This window comes from Hyperolius riggenbachi, chromosome 11, assembly GCF_040937935.1.
Source record: "Hyperolius riggenbachi isolate aHypRig1 chromosome 11, aHypRig1.pri, whole genome shotgun sequence".
NCBI lineage: Eukaryota > Metazoa > Chordata > Amphibia > Anura > Hyperoliidae > Hyperolius > Hyperolius riggenbachi.
In genome coordinates this window covers 64,187,035-64,207,927 of record NC_090656.1, presented here as the reverse complement: position 1 = coordinate 64,207,927, position 20,893 = coordinate 64,187,035, and the positions used below count along the sequence as shown (strand labels likewise).

The 20,893-nt window shown below is 42.4% G+C and overlaps 1 protein-coding gene across 5 annotated transcripts in view; it reads right to left on the bottom strand.

The window, feature by feature from the left end:
- PIEZO1 (piezo type mechanosensitive ion channel component 1 (Er blood group)) overlaps window positions 1-20,893 on the bottom strand; it is a 345,137-nt gene that overhangs the window by 137,072 nt on the left and 187,172 nt on the right. For all 5 annotated transcript variants that reach the window (XM_068260853.1, XM_068260854.1, XM_068260855.1 and 2 more), the window contains one exon: window positions 17,199-17,412. In XM_068260853.1, the coding sequence (XP_068116954.1) occupies window positions 17,199-17,412 (214 nt within the window). The remainder of the gene's footprint in view (window positions 1-17,198; window positions 17,413-20,893) is intronic.

Genomic DNA, 20,893 nt, shown 5'->3' with positions numbered 1-20,893 from the left:
TCGTTAGTGGTATAGCATGGACACGGGCGCTCGATCGAGCGGCCTTTCCATGCCAGTTCACGGAGACTGTCTCCGTGAACAGTGTGCGAGCCGCCGATCGCGGCTCGCACGCATAATGTAAACATCCGGGGAAGAAATCCCCGCTGTTTACATCACACGGCGCTGCTGCGCAGCAGCGTCGTGACGTAGATCGGCGATCCCCGGCCTCTGATTGGCCGGGGATCGCCGGCATCTGATAGGCAGAAGCCTATCCTATCAGGCGCAGGACGGAACTCCGTCCTGCGCCACTCACAGGGTAAGGGAGAGGGAGGGAAAGCCGGGGAGGGCGGAAAGCGCTCCGGAGGGGGGCTTTGAAGAGCCCCCCCCCGGAAAGTGCGGGTAGCCGGCGGCGATCAGACCCCCCCAGAAGGACATCCCCCTAGTGGGGAAAAAAGGGGGGGAAGTCTGATCGCCCTGGCTATTTCCTGATCGGTGCTGCGGGCTGGAGAGTCCACGCAGCACCGATCAGAAGAAAATACCCTGGTCCTTAAGTGGTTTTTAAAGACCATGCCTCCTGCAAAATAAATGCAGGGGTTCCTCGAGACCAAAAAGTTGTTTGTAGGGGTTTCTTGAGATCCAAAAGTTATTTGCAGGGTTCCTCCATGGTAGAAAGGTTGAGAAAGGCTGTACTATAGCATAAAAGCGTTTATAACAGCAAGTAATAAATTCAGGTAGATGCCGCTTGCACAGCTAACCACTTAACATATATACACATTTATAAGGCATTAGCCTCCCTGAAAGAGTACAAAGTCTGCCACAGAAAGGTACTGGGCGCTCACTAAATAACCCAAGAACCAAAAGCTTGCCCATATACTCCACGGCATAACTGAAATGTACACAGCAGGGGCATAGATCATCTATGCTTTTAAGCTTATTGTGATATAGCCAAGTCAATGTAAAACAAATATATATATAATGCATATGCACTAAAAGCACTATACAATGCGTATGTATTCAATATAATTGCGCTGCTTCCCAATATTACACAATCAGAGCCCTTTTGGGTTCGCCACACATCTAGGTAGAGTTCTCCCAGTTAAATTTTAAATAAATTGTATGGTATGCGCTCCCACATAATAAAGTGACAGACGAAGTTCCAATATTTTTCAAAAGTCCTCCTCCACACCCGGGGCGGAGGTTAGGATGGAGTGTGCAGGACTCTGGCAACCACCCGGAAACTTTGATTTTACATGCACATATGATCTTATTGAATGTGAGTGCACTTATCTAATCTTTTTATATTGAATAAACGGAGTTACGCTATGTAAAAGGTACACACGTCAGATTTTTCCAAACAACTGGTCATTTGGACGTCTGAATGAACGTTCATTTGGACGTCAAATCGGGCGTGTGTACAAACGGTCATTCAGCTGTTAAGGCTGGATCCGTCAAAATCAGTCTTATGAACTGAACAACCGTTTGTACAAACGCCCGATTTGACGTCCAAATGACCGGTCGTTCAGACGTCCAAACAACCGGTCGTTTGGAAAAATCTTACGTGTGTATGTACCTTTGGGATGTGTTTGAGCTTGGGCATTGAGAACTGATTCCTGTGAGAAGCTAGGGATCGCCCAGCCTTGGAGAACTCATGGAGAAGCACATGATCAGTTTGATCAGCTGATTTGTAAGGCTCTGATTTGCTGGTCATGATCATGTGTTAAACCAGGAAGTCATCACCGCAAATCACAGGCTTACAAATCTATCGGATGATCAAACTGATCATGTGCTTCTCCATGAGTTCTCCAAGGCTGGGCCATCTCTAGAGAAGACAGAGGAGAGACACCTGATCTGCAGTGAATGCTCTATTGCAGTTCTGTGATTGGTCAGCTAGTTTATCTGGTGAGCGGTTCATTTGTATATTGGTGTATAGTAGTGCATGTGCATGGCGTTATAAGGAGAGGTAACAACTGGAGTCACTAATACTGCACCATAAGCGATTCTGGTTTGGGATTTTTCGAGGATCCGTCAGGACAAGGAGCTGAGATCGGTGGATGTTTTAAGTGCTGATAGCTGGTCTGTTATTGGTCAGCCTTCAGATCTGGTGAGCGATTACTTCACATGTCAATAGTGAATCCCAATCCAAGTTATTCTGTGTGGACTGTGGAGGAGGACTTTTGAAAATTATTGATACTTTGTCACTTTATTATGTGGGAGCGCCTACATACCATACAATTAATTACTATACAATGCGAACAAAACAGAAAAAAAGAAGAAGAAAGAGAAAAAAGAAAGAGAAATAAGAAGAAAGATAGGAGGCCACAGCAGGATTCCATGTGGCTGACTAGTTTAAAGACTCCAGTAACAAGCACTATCCATAGGCAGAGGGGGGTTCCCATATAGTTTGGACCCTCTAAGAGCCCATTGAAGACACTTTACATTCATTTGTATGCAACTGGATAAGTGCACATCACTATATTAAAAGTTCTTATCACAGTCACTGTAATACTAAGGGCAATCTTCAAAGAAACACAATTTGCATGCAATTTTGGAGAGTTTTGCCTACCATCAGGGCACTTGTCAGGGAACAAACTAACCAAATATGGTGTAACCCGTTAGGTGGGTTATAAAGCGCTCCAACGCCTGGACACCTCAGCACATCAGAGTCCAGGGTTCCCAGCCCGCAGGCTCAAAAAGTGAAAAACACCCTCGTAGCGTTATACTGTGTAAAATGCTAAAATTCTTTATTAAAAGGTTTCATTCACATGCCTTTTCCACATCAAATGCACATAGACTTTTACATAGGCTCTCCCCCGTTGCCTCCACGTCATGTACCGCCGTTTGCAGGCCACTCCCAGAAGACATGAAGGAGGGAGCGCGGACTGGACTGACACCTTTAGCATCTGTTATCATAGTTAAGGCGGCCAAGCACTTATAGATGGCCGCCAGATCGACAATTAGATCGATCCCTCTCTGATCAAATCTCATTAGAGAGGGTTCTATTGGCTGCCCCCACACTGTGCACAGATTTTAAGTCGATTTAAGCATGAAATTGATAAAAAAAAAAAATCTGTGGAGCCGCTGCCTGCCCTGCCACTCCCCCAATCCGTGCTGCAACCCATAGGGTATGGCCAATAGTTCATGGGTGCTCAGACCAATAGCTACCGGACAAACAATATTCCTCAGGGTGAATGGTCCGATACTTTAAAGGATACCCGAAGTGACATGTGACATGATGAGATAGACATGTGTATGTACAGTGCCTGGCACACAAATAACTATGCTGCATTCCTTTTTTTCTTTCTCTGTCTGAAAGAGTTAAATATCAGGTATGTAAGTGGCTGAATCAGTCCTGACTTACCATTTCACAAGCCATTTTCTGCTAGGAAATTGTTTTATAGTTGGAATTTGTTATCAGTGAGGGTTACACTGTAGGCACTTCCTGTCTGAGTCAGGACTGATTCAGCCACTTACATACCTGATATTTAACCCTTTCAGACAGAGAAAGAAAAAAAGGAATACAGCATAGTTATTTGTGTGCCTGGCATTGTACATACACATGTCTATCTCATCATGTCACTTCGGGTATCCTTTGAATAATCTTTCGCTATTGCCGCCTCTAGTCCCACTTCCCCCCAGGTCTGCTGTGCCCCTCTGTAAAAAGTGCCAGGCTAGCGTGAATCTGCTTGTCGCTAGCCTTGTATTTACCTGCAGCCTGTCAATTAGCCAGCGCTCCCCGCCTCTGTCCCCACTGCTGCCTGCCTCCCTGAGCTTCCTCAAATCGAAAGCTAAACTGTGACCAGGGAGGTACTTCCTGGTATTTAATGCCATAACTCTCTGGGCCTATATTGTATCCACTCTGCTTGTAGCTAAACTTGTGAACTCAGAAATGTAAGATGCCTCTGTGACAGTGAGTACCAATTCTGGGAGTATTGTGTAAACAAGGTGTCTCATCTCAGCTAACAACCTTTCATCCCATTTAGATGTTCTGTTTCACTTAAGGAATCTTAATGACATGTATTTATACTTGAACAAAATCTATGTATCCCCTTCAGATGTTGCATGCATATAGCTGTCTGCTCACAAGATGTTGTAACAAAGAGGATTGAAGTCTGACGAAGGCAGCACAGCCAAAATCTTGCTTACTCTTATTCTTATAAGTTAGCCAATAAACTGTTTCATCCTGATTCAAAAGTTCTTGATGATGCAGAAGAGAAGAGGACGGGACCCACCAAAAGAAGTTAAACCCGGGAGGACATGAGGCAGCGGACAGGTGAGAGTACTGCCACTATTCTGCATCGGTCATCGCCAAATTGAACGCCGCTAGCACTGTGCTTCCAACCCGCTGGAGATTGAACAAAATTTTTCGTCTGCTCTGATGGATCAATTTCATCCGGAAATCGATCGGGAAATATCGGCATTACTGATTTCATAGCAGATTTGATACGGTCAATGAATCTGCTGTATATTGATGGCAAAATTGAGTCGCTTATGGCCTTCTTTATGGTAATGCAATCGGGAAGCACCACCTGGCCAGAGGATGTGAGATTAGATTCCAATATCCGGGTGGAAATTGAAGTCTGTAGGGCTAGTATTAAGATATATTTTAGCCAGGAGGCAGCGATCGATCACTGAATCTGCTGTAAAGTGATGCCCCAACATCCTTAGTAATCTTTGCAGTGATTCAAGGTGGTTTTAGTTTCCAGCTCACCATTATGGCATGTAGGGATGGATAAGATATCCAAGCATTCTACTGACTAATGTGTTCCCATGCTGTGATGTACCAGCAGGATATGCCCCCAGCAGTTACTACAGGAGGCATCATGTGACACAAACACTGCAGGAAGGTTATGCCACTGAGCTGACGTAACTACATTATATAAATACCGTTTTTTTAACTAAAGTTACAGTGAATTGCGGCATTTTATTAGAGCTGAGCTCACAGCTCCCCTACGCTGACTGTGGTCTGTAAACCCTTTCCCTAATAATAATCCCAGTGTCAGCATTTGTGTATGGGCTACCAAAAAGAGTGCCAGGACCACAAGGTTCCTTATTTGTCGATTAAAAGGCACTCGAAGCCCTAGTCCTGCACTATAACCCAAGAGTGACAAGTTTCTGGGATCTGCTGCTGTCCTGGAAATGCGTGACCATTTGTAATTTTGCAGAATTCCACATGGAAAATGTCATGCTTCAGGAAATGTTAATCCTTTTTTATTTGATTAAGAAAAAGATCAGGTTGTTTTTGTGCTTTTGATAGTATTGGCAGGTAGCTTCATGTGAGTAACGTCCATTTCACTGCCAGATCCGGGGCTGCAGTCTAATGATGGCCACAAGGAGATCACACACAGGTTTGGCTCATCACTGATGTTACATCTCAGCAATTGAGCCATCTTCTCAAAGTGAACCAGAAAAAGCATTCTCAAACCAATGATGGCATCAGAGTGAAGAAATCTTAAAGTGAACCTCCAGACTAAAAATCTACTCAGCAGCACTGAAAAAGGCTTGGTGTTTAACAGTTTCACAGCATCAGAACTATTTTTTTTTCTTACCCAAGACACATTTTTAGCTGCATAGAAGCTCAACTCCGCCCAATCAAAGAAATCTGCCTGGGCATTTTCCCCCTGATGCTGTGCAAAGCCTGATGGGATTTTTGATTAAGTTGTTCTCCTTCTGCTGTTTTGGCACAAATTTGTTTTTTTTCAGTTTTGAATTTGAGATTTGAAGCCTAGCGCATGCAGCTGGGAGGGGTGATCGGGACACAAAACAGTTGGAACTGTGTTTAGGGATCCTGGTCACTTCCTTTCAACCAAAAAGATGGCTGCCCACATGAAAAAGATGGCTGCCCCCATAAATCATAAACATTTGCCTTTTCTTTTAAAACAGGGTGGGTAAGAGATTGTTACCTATCTATTTTAACATAACTAATGTAACTTAATGACAGTATGTTTGTTTAGGCTGAAGTTCCTCTTTAAGGACGAGCTTGTTGTTTTTGAACTTTTTGCAGAGTCTCTCGATCTCATTGCGGTATGTGTTCTCTCCATTACCATGATGAAACCAAGGATGGTGGTGATGATACTTAATGACAGTATGTTTGTTTAGGCTGAAGTGCCCCTTTAAAGTGGATCCGAGATGAAAAACTAACTATAACAAGTAACTTCTCTATATATCTTATCTAAAGTTTAGATAGTTTACACAGAAAATCTAGCTGCAAACAGTTTTAATAGAAAATGATTATATCTTCCTGTGATACAATGACAGCAGCCATGTTGTTTGTAAACATTACACACAGGCAGGCTTATCTGTATCTTGAGCACTCAGCCTGTGAAAAAAACCTAATTCCCCCTCCTCCCTTCTCCCCTCTGCCTCTGAAATCTCTGGCTAGTAACACCTCCTCCTCCTCCTGCACAGACTGAGCTCCCATGAGCCCTTGCTACTGCCAAGGCTTTCTGAAAACCTGTGGGCGTGGTTTATTTAGTTTATAGGGAATTAGAGTATTAAAACAAAAACAAAAAAGTATTTGGCTTGAGGAATGCCCAATAAACAATAGGAAAGGAACACAATTATGCAATGAGTAAAAGTTCACCTCGGATCCACTTTAAGGTGCCCCGCAAGGGTGTGTACTGTCCACGATTCTGTTCTCCCTGTACACAAACAACTGAACATCATCTCCAGACTGTTAAAGGGCACTATAGCGAAAATTATGCTGTCCCATTATCCCCACGTCATTTATACTATAGGCTTGCTATACACCAGCGGTTCTGGATGCTTGCTTGGCTTAACAGGGGCGAAAAGGGATAATTTGCATATTTAGTAGTAGTGTATTGTGGGTAACCACAAATGTTAATTTATAACTGAAATATTGCAAATTTCCTTCTGTTTTAAGAAGGCAATTACACCAAGCTTTGCTTTTTAGTAGGAGGGCTTTTTGGTTCCTTTTATCCCCCTATACATTCCTAGTAGTTTGGGTCACCCTGACCTGCTTGGTTACTCTGTTGCACTCGTCCAAGCCCTATTTCATACAGCCTTATCAATCCCTGCCATGTACTGATAAGGACAAAAAGTCCGAAACAGACTGTCTACATGTGGGTTTGATATGGCTGTGTAAAACTTAAAGCTATAGACTTGCTATACACCAGCGGTTCTGGATGCTTGCTTGTCTTGAAGGATACCCGAACTGAAATGTGACATAATGAGATAGACATGTGTATGTACAGTGCCTAGCACACAAATAACTATGCTGTGTTCCTTTTTTTCTTTCTCTGTCTGAAAGAGTTAAATATAAGGGTATGCAAGTGGCTGACTCAGACAGGAAGTGACTACAGTGTGACCCTCACTGATAAGAAATTCCAACTATAAAACACTTTCATAGCAGAAAATGGCTTCTGAGAGCAAGAAAGAGGTAAAAAAGGGGAATTTCTTATCAGTGAGGGTCACACTGTAGTCACTTCCTGTCTGAGTCAGGACTGAGTCAGCCACTTACATACCTGATATTTAGCTCTTTCAGGCAGAAAAAGAAAAAAGGAACACAGCATAGTTATTTGTGTGCTAGGCACTGTACATACCCATGTCTATCTCATTATGTCACATTTCAGTTCGGGTATCCTTTAACAAGGGTGAAAAGGGATAATTTGCATATTTAGTAGTAGTGCATTGTGGGTAACCACAAATGTTCATTTATAACTGAAATATTGCAAATTTCCTTCTGTTTTAAGAAGGCAATTACACCAAGCTTTGCTTTTTTAGTAGGAGGGCTTTTTGGTTCCTTTTATCCCCCTATACATTCCTAGTAGTTTGGGTCACCCTGACCTGCTTGGTTACTCTGTTGTACTCGTCCAAGCCCTATTTCATACAGCCTTATCAATCCCTGCCATGTACTGATGAGGACCAAAAGTCCGAAACAGGCTGTCTACATGTGGGTTTGATATGGCTGTGTAAAACTTAAAGCTATAGGCTTGCTATACACCAGCGGTTCTGGATGCTTGCTTGGCTTAACAAGGGCAAAAAGGGATAATTTGCATATTTAGTAGTAGTGCATTGTGGGTAACCACAAATGTTCATTTATAACTGAAATATTGCAAATTTCCTTCTGTTTTAAGAAGGCAATTACACCAAGCCTTATTTAATATGAACAGCATAACTTTCACCAGAGTTTGGGTAAAAAAAAACAAAAACAAAAAAAAACACATCTCTACCTCCCGACACATCTGAGCTGCCCCATCATTAGTGAGAAGAATCAGACGGACTGGCTCTCTGCTTAACTACTGCTGATATTGATATACAACACGGCAGCCCAGACGCTACAGACAGAGCCGTGCTATGTAACTAGCTAAGTAGATAAACAGGCTGCTAGTTAGTCACATCACTTCCTATTACAGCCTAATCACTAATATATATATATATATATATATATATATATATATATATATATATATATATATATATATATATATATATATATATATATATATATATATATACACACACACACACACGTAACACTACACTTACTAATAATGCCCTAGAATTTCAGACAGCCTGAATGCATTGCGTTTGCCTCTGACATGCAATCAAGGACAGAGAAGTTTGTTTTGTGATTCCCCTGGCTTTGGATGCTTAAAGAGAAAATAGTGGATTATCGCCGCACAGCTCAATGTACACATAGCGGCAATAGAATTGTGACCTTCAACAAAGTGAGTTGTTGAAATCCTATCTAATAACACAAGTTTCCACAGAATGAGCTCTTATTTGTAGAGGCCATGGAATCCTCCCAGGAATAATATGTAGTGACAGGCAGCTGAAGACAACAAAGCAAACACTGAGAAATAGAAACAACTATATATTATTATACATAATGCATTTTACCCCACAGCACGATAAGCCTCCCGACTACTTTCATTTACGTTGCAATTTAGCTTCCACCCAGTTGGGCTTATTCGTGATAAAAGGAACCAGAGGTGAGATGTAAGGAGGCAGCCATATTTATTTCCTTTTAAACAATACCAGTTCCCTGGCATCCTGCTAATATTTTTTGCTGAATCGCACACCTGAAACAAGCATGCAGCTAATCCAGTCACAGTTCAGGCAGATCACATGCTTGTTCGGGGTCTATGGCTAAAAGTATTAGAGGCAGAGGATCAGCAGGACTGCCAGACAATGTGCATAGTTTAAATGGAAATAAACATGGCAGCCTCCATATCCCTCTCACTTCAGGTACGCTTTAAGGATATACCATTAAAACTATACATTTGTAGTCAGCATTAGTAGCTACAGCAATTGGTATATTATTCTACCACAAGGTGAGCGGGGCAACCGGTGAGGAAAAAAAAAGTATTGGCTATCACTCGTCCGAGTTAATCCACCTGGCAGATCGCTGGCAGGGTGGCGGTCGGGGCTGCTGTACGCACGCCGGATTATCGTCTGAGACTGTCATAATCAGCCACCTTGAGCTGACAGTTAAAATGTAACTGTCTACCAGATAAAAATAAAGAATTGATTTTATGCAGCAAGTAATAAGGATGCTAACCAGGCAATCCAAAAGTTAAAATCACCATTACTTTTCTTGTTGATAAATTATCATTCCCCAGTGTACCTGACTTAGTTGGTACACACAAAATTTGGTACGCAAAAAGGAAGTTGCAGGGCATGCTGGGTTGTCCTTTTCTGCTTCTTTATTTCCCCTCAGACTTAACTAATGGAGCCTGATTGGCTGAAGCCTCCTTCCCCTCCCACACCTCTGTTCCTCTCTGATTGGCCAATATTTCTCATGCTGAGACAATGCACTTTCTATAGTGAAGTGCGGGCAAATCAGGCAGGAGAGTAAGGGAGGATATTACATCAGGACTGGCTTCAAAATAGCCACAATTAAAATGGGAAATGCTCTTTTTTTACTGTAGAAAAATCACTAAGATCAAACCGTGGACAGTGCAATACATATGTTATGTAAGTATAGCAAGTATTTATCTACTTATATATGTGGGGTTTTTTTTCTGAGATAGCATGGATGACAGCTCTCGTCGTTAATACAGCGTGTGTATGGAGTTATATCTAGAGAGCAGAACGGAGGAACCTGGCAGCCAACAATGGGAAGAAGCTCTGGGGAGACATTCGTAAAGGTGAGTAGAGTAAAGAGTTAATCATAAATATAGGCGGGACAGAACTAGTGAAGTGATTTAACCACTTTCCACAAAGTGGCCGCAGTAAAACGTCCTGTAAACGACGTTTTAAAGTGAACCCAAGGTGAAAATAAACTGATGCAATAAACAATTATATTTATCCTCCTAGTCCTAAAAATGAATTTTCAAGTATTCCATGGTTTTCTTGTATTTTAAAAAATATTTACAAAGTAGGTTGAATGCATTGCTGTCTCTAATCAGTAGTACACTTTTCTTTAGGGATAGGACTATGAAAAAAACTATAATGCGAGCTTGCAGTACAAAACTTTGTTCAACTTTATGGACATATATGCAAAATATACAGAAATAGACCATAAAAACTTTTTTATAAATCCATGAGATCAATCTGCATATGCAACGTTCTTGCATCCAGAAAGGAGATTTTCATGAGACTGACAATTACCGTAATCTGGCTCAACATAGTACAGAAGTTAATTATTGAGGCGAGAACATGTTAGTTTCGGGCTGTAGGATGCCCTTCATCAGGCCATTCTATATACATAAACAATTCTGCTAGGCCAAGTCGGCAATTAGAACCAGAGTAACACGGATAGACTATGGGGCATCTGAACCAACTAGATGCATACCACACAACTCCACCAGCCAGTATAAAGAAACCACTGTGCTGCAATCAGTAGTTATATTAAAGTGAACCTTAAGCCAGAAAAAAAAAAGGGAGTTTTACTCACCTGGGGCTTCTACCAGCCCCCTGCAGCAGTCCTGTGCCCTCGCAGCCACTGACTAATCCTCTGGTTGCCCGCTGCCAGCTAGTTTCGTTTTTGCCGACAGGCCCGTTAGGACTAGCCACGCGTAGCTTTTTTTCGCATTCCCGACTGCGGGCCGCAACGCCTACAAAAATACGCGTTGTCGTATATCTATGCGGCAACACGTATTTTTGTACGCGTTGCGGCCCACAATAGTGCTAATTACAGTCGGGAATTCGGAAAAAGGTACGCGTGGCCAATCCTGACGGGCCTGTCGGCAAAAACAAAACTAGCTGGCAGTGGGGGACCAGAGGATTAGTGAGTGGCTGCGAGGTCACAGGACTGCTGCAGGGGGATGGTAGAAGCCCCAGGTGAGTAAAACTCAAATTTTTTTTTGGGCTTAAGGTTCACTTTAAGTGTCCCAGAGTTTAAAAAAAAAAAAAAAAAAAATAAGTCAATAGTTCATGTTTTTTTTTCTTCCATGCCCTCAGAAGTTGTATCTTACCAGGAGAGCTTTTATGGCTGCAAGTAGCTTATCAGTGATGTTTACCATTTTCCCGAAAAGCGGTCACTTCCAAGCCTAGAAATTATCTCTTTCAGGCAGCAAAAAACAAGTAAATCAGACTGGTGATTAATATGTTTTGCACTGTACATACACATGTTTAATCACTTCACCTCGGTTACACTTTTATACGTCTGGCCTGTGCCGCCGTCGTGCACACTCACCAAACGTGCCGTTTCTTTGAATGCTGTAATGATTGCGCGCCAATTTCCTTCAACTATGCAAATATTTCTTTGTGATTTGTTTTTGAAATGCTTGGATAATTGAGAGAATAAAGAAATGAAATAAAAAGGGTAATAAAAGTTCTAGAAAGTCTGGTAAGATCCGAGAAAGTAACGGCATGATTTCTCTGCGTTAGTCACACACAAGCGTAGAGAAAACATGAGCACAGAACCTCACCAGCGCACAGCTTCAAGAGGCGGCACATGACCAGACACGTTTTATGTTTGCTATGCTGATAATCGAGCTCTCAGATCTTCCTCACAATTTCTACAAGCTCAATAAAATGCATTTTATTAAAGAACTCCATTATAAGAGAGAATGTGCTATTCCCATAATCCCAATTCATCCTACAGAATGAACTATTCAGTTTGAATGGTGCTGATTTAGTGGCCTCACATTGCACGCGCCAGCCTGTAACTCGCACAAACGTATATTGAGGCTTTGTTCACATCTAAAATCTAAATTGCTGACACCAGCGATTTTCGTTTTTTGCACGTTTTATTTCCCACCTCCCAGCACTCCACTGTGCGCTACGATTTTGTGCAAAGTGCTTTTTCAAAACGATTTTGTAGAGCGATTTTTTTTTCACTTCCTGACTTGCGTCAGGAAATGAACTCTTTGACCCGGGAAAGAATACAATGTATTTATTCATAACAGCCCGAATGCAATTGCTAGATAAAGCGATTTGTGAGAGTTTTGTGCAATTCCTATACCTTCCATTGTAGCAAAATCGCCCATGTGCGATCATGATCATTCCCTGCCGAGACACAGAGCAAAACTCTGTGATCAGCCTGCTAGCCCCCAATCACCACTGGCAGGCTGTTAAAAATAAAACAAAACGTTATTTATATGTACAGCACTGCAATCTCCTGCAGCGCTGTACAGGGGGGAGGGACACACAGCTCTATCACTGAAGGAGCTGTACCCTCGAGTGGCTCACAAACTGATCGCTCTCATAGCCTTATCCTCATGATTGGCCCTGGAGAGGGGGGAGGGGGGAAACATTTTTATATAATTAAAAAAATGTAAAATTGAAAAGAAATAAAAATACAGATCACAGCAGCAACAAAATGCCACCAATAGAAAGCTCTGTTGGTGGCAAGAAAAGGAGGCAAGATTCAATTGTGTGCTAAGTTGTATGGCCGTGCAGCATGCTGTTAAAGGTGCAGAGTGCTGAAGTGTAAAAAATAGCCTGTTCTCAAGCCTGTTCTTATGGACAAACAAAATGAAAAGTTCAGGTAATTTAATGGGTCACCTGCATCCTGGGGTATTAGTGACCATGGGGGGGGGGGGGGACGTCAAATTTATTTACACAAGTAGATTAGGGGTCTATGGATCGCCAGATATACAAAGTTGGCAATCAGCAGAACTTATTTCCACTTTATAAGATATCACCATTGCCCTGATCATTACTACACGACCTGAAGATTGACACTTTGTGTCCATTCACCTTACTTTATTGTAGATAAAAGCTTGATTTATAGCAGAGACCTTCTGTGTGCAAGCCACAAGGCAAGATATTTGTGCAGTCTGAAAATAGCCATTTGCAGACTGAACAGGATATAACGTTATTATGCAAGATGGGTGTTTTCGGTACTACCTGAACTTAACCCCTGGAGGTGGGGGGAGGTGGGGGGGGGTGGTAATGTCCTCTATGAATAAATAACAGGAGCTTACCAGAAAAGGAAACAATTATTAAAGGACTAAATGCAACTGTGCATCTCCAATGGCAAATACTTATGACAGGAAGCTTTGTTTATGTACATCTTTCTCTGAACTGCACCTTCTACGTTTCTGAATGTTATGTGTTAAAGCGGGATTGTCCGCCACAAAATCAAATTCCATTTACCCACTGGCTCTGTGTTTTTTATGCAGCCTGGAATCTTTCCCCACATTGCAAGTACTCTAATCTAATCATAAAGGTTTCTGTTGTGATAAATCTTATATCAGTCTATTTGGTGCATTGCCAATAAGAAGGAAGCTTGTTATCTCCCCTCCCACAATTCTTGGACCTCACTGGATTAGCTGAGGGCAGTTCCGTGTGAAGCTGCTGAAATCTTATCTATGCTGTGCTCACATGTTTACAAAGCAAGCTAGATATGACAGTACAAGAGAAATAGAGCAAGTCCTCGTTTCCCACTTAATTTCTGCTACAGTATAATGACTGCTCTGATGAGCCGCAGTGATGTGGCTTGAGCCCAGATGCGCTCCCCACACAGGCTATATGGGGGAGCACATCGACTGGCCTGGGATTATCATGGACTGCACAGGATTGCGGTCTGCTTGCTGCCACGGATCCCGCAGATTCGTTGCAGTGTGACAAGTATAAACGGCTCCTATGTAAAACATACGAGCCGTTCACTCTCCGCTAAGCAATGAGCGGAGAACAGATTAAAAAAAAGTCAGTTCTCCACTCTAGTGGGAACAGAGCATTAGGGAGGAAATGACATCAGGATTGGCTTCAGTCCGAAGTAGTCAAAATGGAAAATGCCAGGAATAGTTTTCTTTTTATTTACTATATAAAGTTCACTAAAATCCAAAAGTGGACAGTACAATGTGTCTGTTATGTTAGTAGAACAAATATTTACTTATATATGTGTTGTTTTTTTTTCCCCCGGGGATAGTATGGCTGTCTATGCTGCGTTAATAAAGTGATGATCTGGGGAGGATTGGCCTGAAGTATAGAGCAGAAGAGGACATATGAAGGGACCGTGTCACAACTAGCATTCACACAAGGAAATCAGCACTTATTATATTTATATACTATATATGTTCAATGCTGTGTAATATGTTGATGCTATTAAAACATAACAAATAATAATAATAATAATAATAATAATAATAGATGTGGGGCGCCAATAGCGATGCATCTCACATGAAGATACATTTTGTATGGGCTTCTTGGTGGAGATTGTGAATAAAGTACATTAATATACCTGTGATTTGAAACAGGAGCCACCTTGAATTCAATGCATTAGTTTCATGCATTTCCTGGTATCATTGTGAATTCAGAGGCTCAGAGAAGTGACAAAGAACTACCAGAAACCGTTGCAAGCCTCGCTATGAAGGAGGCTTGCAACGTGCCCAATAGACGCTTGCAAGCTCGTTGAAATGCTGGACGAAGAGCGGCATGAGTAATTGACCCCGCCGCATCTACCCACTCAGCTGGGGCAATTAAAACTAATTTGAATCATGAGTAACCACTGTGATGAGCATCCCTGCCTGCCACCAACTGAGAGGAACATGATGCCACCCCGGACTGTATACCTCTGATACCATTCCCCAGCCCTGTGGACTAGAATACCCTTATACTTTCATCTATACCCTTCCCATGCCTATAATCCCTCCACCACCCCTCCCATGCTAATGGTTTGCTTTGGCAATACTACGGTAACTGTATTTGGTCCTGCCAATAAAGCTTTTTGGATTTGAATTTGGTTCTATATACACAGATCCATTCCCTAATGTCTCAGCACATACTGTACAGATTGTGGGGTGTTGGCCACTATTGATGGGAAACAGCAGCTTTCACCCCAGACACCTAATAAACTGACCACCAGTGCCAGAATTCCTGACAATATCCACAAATGGAGCCGGAAGCTTTCCGCACTTTCCCGAACAGCTACCAGATGGACACATCCGTCAAAACCATCTATTAACTAAAAACAACAAGGCAAAAACTCTGTCAAACCATCTTCCATTCATTCACAATTAATCAACACAAAAAATCCCTAAAGGCAATGAATGGTATTTGTCCAAAGATAATCTTCAGAAAATGTAATTCCATGATTATAGCTTCCCTTTGTACCAGCAAAAGCCAGCAATTATAGCCACAATAGCAGTAATGACAGCTAGAATGAGCTACCAGCAATGCAATATGCAGCATATCTTCAGTGAAAGAGACAACTGTCAGTGCGCAGTTTCAGGCATACGCACAGCAGTCTGTTGCATTGAAAAACATTGGAGTAACATAGCTGGCAGCTTTATTACATTGCTGCTATAATGACTGGCTTTGAACTTTGCTGCAACTAAATTATGCAGTGTTCTCACCAGAATTTTTTTTCCTGCTGGGTGGCATGAAAAAGTAGCTGGGGGGGGGGGGGGAGGGGAGGGGAGGTAAGGCTAGCGCATCTCTGCTTACAGCATTGGAGGGGGATAAGGAGGCGAGCCGTTGACAGCCGGGTGCTCAGCAAAGCTAGATGGGTGGAGCACCCAGCTAAAAGAAACTAGGGAGAGCATAGATTATGGATTGACTATGCTAACGATTATCTCTGCACAAATACTATTGCTTTTATGGATACTATCAGTTGATGCATTGGAGATTAAAAAGATAGCTTGGAAAAAAGACAAGCCAATTTATTTCTTGGTGTCGGTTGATTTGTAAACTATAGTTCCTGACAAGGATATACGGTACTGACAAAAAGGAACATAAAGATTCCATGATCAAGGAATGCCCAGGGTGTCGGACTTCAGACAAAACCACAAAATACAAGATATTTAATACTTCTCCATGGTAGGAGAAAGGATTAGGTGTCCCTGTTGTGTCTGGTATCATAAGACTGAAGCAGGGGAAAAAAAAGGGGGGGGCGCAGTAGACCTTTTGGAAAAACGGCTCTGGCATAGGCACCAATTATAAAAGCCGCATTTTGCGGCATGACAGGGAAATTTGGGCACGCGGCGGCCGCTAGCATGCAACAAAATTTACCTTCTTCACCACAAATTGCGGCTTTCAGAATGGCTGCAATATGCTGCAATGAAGGTAAATTACGGCGGACAGAGGTGCCTAATAGAATCGTGGTGGGGTTGCAGAAAACCAAATTGTGGTATTGCATACCGGGCAGGGAGCCACTAGTCAAGACACCACATTTTAGCTTTTTTGCTGCATATCACACATCTTTGGGGAAGGGGGAGGGGTAAGGCTATAGAAGGGGGAATTAGTAGGGTTAGGCGCCAATTGAGGGGTAAGGGGGCTTGGTTCAGACACCACTGGGGAGGGGGTTAGGTTTAGGCACCACAATGGGGGGTTTAGGGTTAGGCACCACCGGGGGGAGGGGAGTTAGGGTTAGGCACCACCAGGAAAGGGGGTTCTTGTGGTTAGGCACCATGTGGTGGGGGCTTGGGGTTAGGTACCACCAGGGGAGGGTTCTGTGTGAGAGTAGGGTTACCCATAAAATATTGGTCAAGATTATTGATATTTTACTATTAAAATCCAGTAGTAGAAGATCGCTAATTTTAGCAATCACTTACTAGCGGCAATCCCCTGCACCCTCTTTTCCAGGTGACTTTTTAATGTATGCTCATGAAACAGTAATTTGTGAAACACCTCACCTGAAGTCATTGCATACAGGAGCGCCCACAATTCATGCAATACCCTCGTTTGCATGGGCTGCTATACCTGCCTTACATGTCAGACTCATACATGCAATGATCTCATAGTTGGTAGTAGACTTTCAAATCCCATGTGTGGGAAAAAGCTTTTCATGTGTGTGTGTCTCTAAACATACAGCTCCGGGTACAGAGCTAGAGAAGGGAATACAATATGGTTTATAAAAATGCAATTACCTTGCCCACAGTTCTGCTGGAGGGAAGAGTTCTTGGATGAATGAAGTTTGGTAGCCATATAAACAGATCACGTGACCTCCGGCAAAAAAGCCGACCATGACGCTGAGGGTATTCAGTCCAATCCGGCTGATAGGGAAGTGACAAGCCCACCATGTGCAAAACCCAACAAAAACCAGGTAGTAGACTGCAGAGAAGGCAGAAGGGACCGTAATTCCTGCATATAAAAAAAAAAGACCTCAATATGGAGGATTTGAAGCAAACCTAAAGGTGACAATTTACGTGAAAACAAAAAAAATGGACAATCCCCCCCTCCCCCCTCACCACTCCCCCAGCTGTAGATGAGCTGATTGAGCACTTGTATAAAGCGTGGAATCTGGATGCCTCTGCAAATGAACTGGTCTGTGTAAAGGGAGATCTGGGTGTGACGTTCTCCTGAATACAGCCAATCTGGTTGCAAGTAAATAGAATTTAAAACCTCTGGCATGGAAAAACATGTCCGGCTGCAGACTGAAATGAAAAAGATAACCTTTCATAATTTTAAATAATTGATATGGGTAATGCCAATTTTTCAATAAAAGTTTTTCTTATCTATCTGCATGTCTAATAATAGGTACCTGCATGTTAAACCGTCATTTTCTCCTGAGCTTGCTCTTGTCCTTTTCATTCTTACAGTTGCTTGCTTACATAGGTGCTGCCATTTTGTATGTAATGCCAGCACTCTCCCCCGGTGCTCAGTAGGGCGTCTTGTCCTCGGTTTACATGACCCACCAGAAGGAGTTTCTACAGATCTTGCTATGCCAACAAAGAAAACAGAGAAACACCTCCCAGGAGGAATCTATTGCTTCTCACTGTTACATTGCTTCTCTAATTCTCTCCAGGCCTATTGTAAGCCTGAATGCTGGTTAAAGACAGAAGCAGGGCAGCACGGTGGCGTACTCATTAGCGCTCTCGCCTTGCAGTGCTGGGTCCTCAGTTCGAATCCCAGCCAGATCAACATCTGCAAGGTGTTTGTATGTTCTCCCCGTGTCTGTGTGGGTTTCCTCCGGGCTCTCCCGTTTCCTCCCACATGCCAAAAAACATACAGATAAGTCAATTGGCTTTCCCTAAATTGGCCCTAGACTACGATACATACACTACATGATACATACATAGACATATGACTATGGTAAGGACTAGATTGTGAGCCCCTCTGAGGGACAGTTAGTGACAAGACAATATATACTCTGTACAGCGCTGCGTAACATGTTGACACTATGTAAATGCTGAAATAAATAAGCAGGATTGATCAAATCCAGTGGAAAAAAAAATTGGATTGAGAGCTCAGAGCGACCAATCAGAATTGCACTTTTCCACCAATTTTCCCCCTTTAAGTTTTTATATGTCTCTCACTTAGAACACTCTTCAGAAGATTTACTGCTAATTTTGATATACAGAAAAAAATAATAGCTATAAATTACAAATTAAATTCCCGGTCTGACGTCACTAAATGGCATTACCCATTTAACCACTTCCCCTCCCCCGGGCCGAGTAATTACATCCCTGCAAATTCCCCCTTCCTCTCGCAGGGACGTAGCTACTACATCCCTTCCCACCCCACACTTCCACGCTCGATCGTTAGATGGGAGATGAATGAATGTCCATGTGTGAATGATCACAGGCATCAAAGAGAGGCCATGATCATTTGTTTACTTATGGCGGAACCCATGCACACATTACTTCCTATCAGGGGCGTTGCTAGCCTCAAAGATCAGTGGCATGTGCCCCGGAACTATTCTGGGGGGAAACAGTAAATTCGGGCGCCTGAGGCTAGTGGACAAATCGGGCGCCGCCATTCACTCCTATAATAAATATCGTTTAATGGGCGCCCGATAGGAAAAAAGGGCGCCGGTGAAAAATAACGTTTTAAAAGCGGCGCCCGGAGACTTAATGTTTTATTACTGCTTCTCATGATTACACATTATTTAATGATTTATACATTTTTAAATATTATTTTTAAACGAAAAACAGTACAATATTTTTTTTCACACATTTTTAAACGAAAAACAGTACATTTTTTTTTTTTTTTTTACATTATTTTTAAACGAAAAAACCAACAGGGGGGTCTTAGGTTTAGGCACCAACAGGGGGGTCTTAGGTTTAGGCACCAACAGGGGGGGTCTTAGGTTTAGGCACCAAAAGGGGGGTCTTAGGTTCAGGCACCAAAAGGGGGGTCTTAGGTTTAGGCACCAAAAGGGGGGTCTTAGGTTTAGGCACCAACAGGGGGGTCTTAGGTTTAGGCACCAACAGGGGGGTCTTAGGTTTAGGCACCAACAGGGGGGTCTTAGGTTTAGGCACCAACAGGGGGGTCTTAGGTTTAGGCACCAACAGGGGGGTCTTCGGTTTAGGCACTAACAGGGGGGTCTAGGGGTTAGGGGTAGGTACAGGGAGGGTTACTTAGTAATTTTTTTTTTTTAACGTTATTATACGTTTCAGTATTTAAACGAAAGATTAACGTTTTTACAATTGCCGATTTAATGCACATTATTTAATGATTTATAACTTTAAAAACATTAATTTTAAACGAAATACAGTACAATACATTTTTAAACGTTATCCATGCTTATCGTTAAAAACCCGGCGCCCTTTTTTCCCAGCGCCCCTTTTTAACGTACGCATTCTGGGGTGCCCCGGATGTCGCCCAGGCAGATTCAGCTCTGGCGCCTCAATGGCGGGCATGCTGGGAGCTGTGGTGCATCAATCATGGAGTATGCTGGGTGCTGTGGTACCTCTATGTGGGCATACTGGGTGTTGTGGTGCCCTGCTGGGCGCTGTGATGCCTTTATGGGGGCATGCAGGGAGCTGTGGTTCTTCTATAGGGGCATGCTGAGAGTTGGGGTGCCTCAATGGAAGCATGGGAGGGGCAGGCCTACTTAGAGCGGTGTTAAATTCATGAAAATATGGCTCCACCTATAACCACACCCACATTATGGTGCATGGCCACACCCATTTTCTGGCTAGAGTGCCCAAAAGTGCATCGGATCTCTTAGGATCCTAGCAACACCCCTGCATCCTATTTAGCATTGAGATGTATGGGAAGTAATGTGCGTGGACATCTTGTGGCCAAATAGTAAATTTACACCTACACACATTTTTAAAATAAGACCCACAAATACATTTAAAATTAACACTTTACCTCCCACACTATCCCATACTCACCCCAAAATGTTGCTTTAAAAAAAAAAAAAAATTACAAATTAAAAATTAACAGTAATATAATCTCTTGACCTACATATTTAAAAAGTTCAGTCCCTAAGGTAATTATTTATGTTTTTGTTTTTAAAAAAAACTATGGACTTGTAAATAGTGATGGATGTCAAACTGAAAAAATGCACCTTTATTTCCAAATAAAATAATTGGCGCCATACATTGCACTAGAGAAATATTTTAAACGTTGCAATAACTGGGACAAATGGGAAAATAAAATGTGTGGGTTTTAATTACAATAGCATGTATTTTAAGACTATAATGACCAAAAACTGAGAAATAATCAATTTTCTTCATTGTTTTCGTATATTTTCTGGTAAATGCAGTTGTAATAAAATAATTCTTAGCAAAAAAGAAAGCCTAATTGGTGGCAAAAAAAAACAAGATAGAGATTGTTTTGTTGTGATAAGTAATAATGAAGTTATAGGCGAATGAATAGAAGGAGCGCTGAC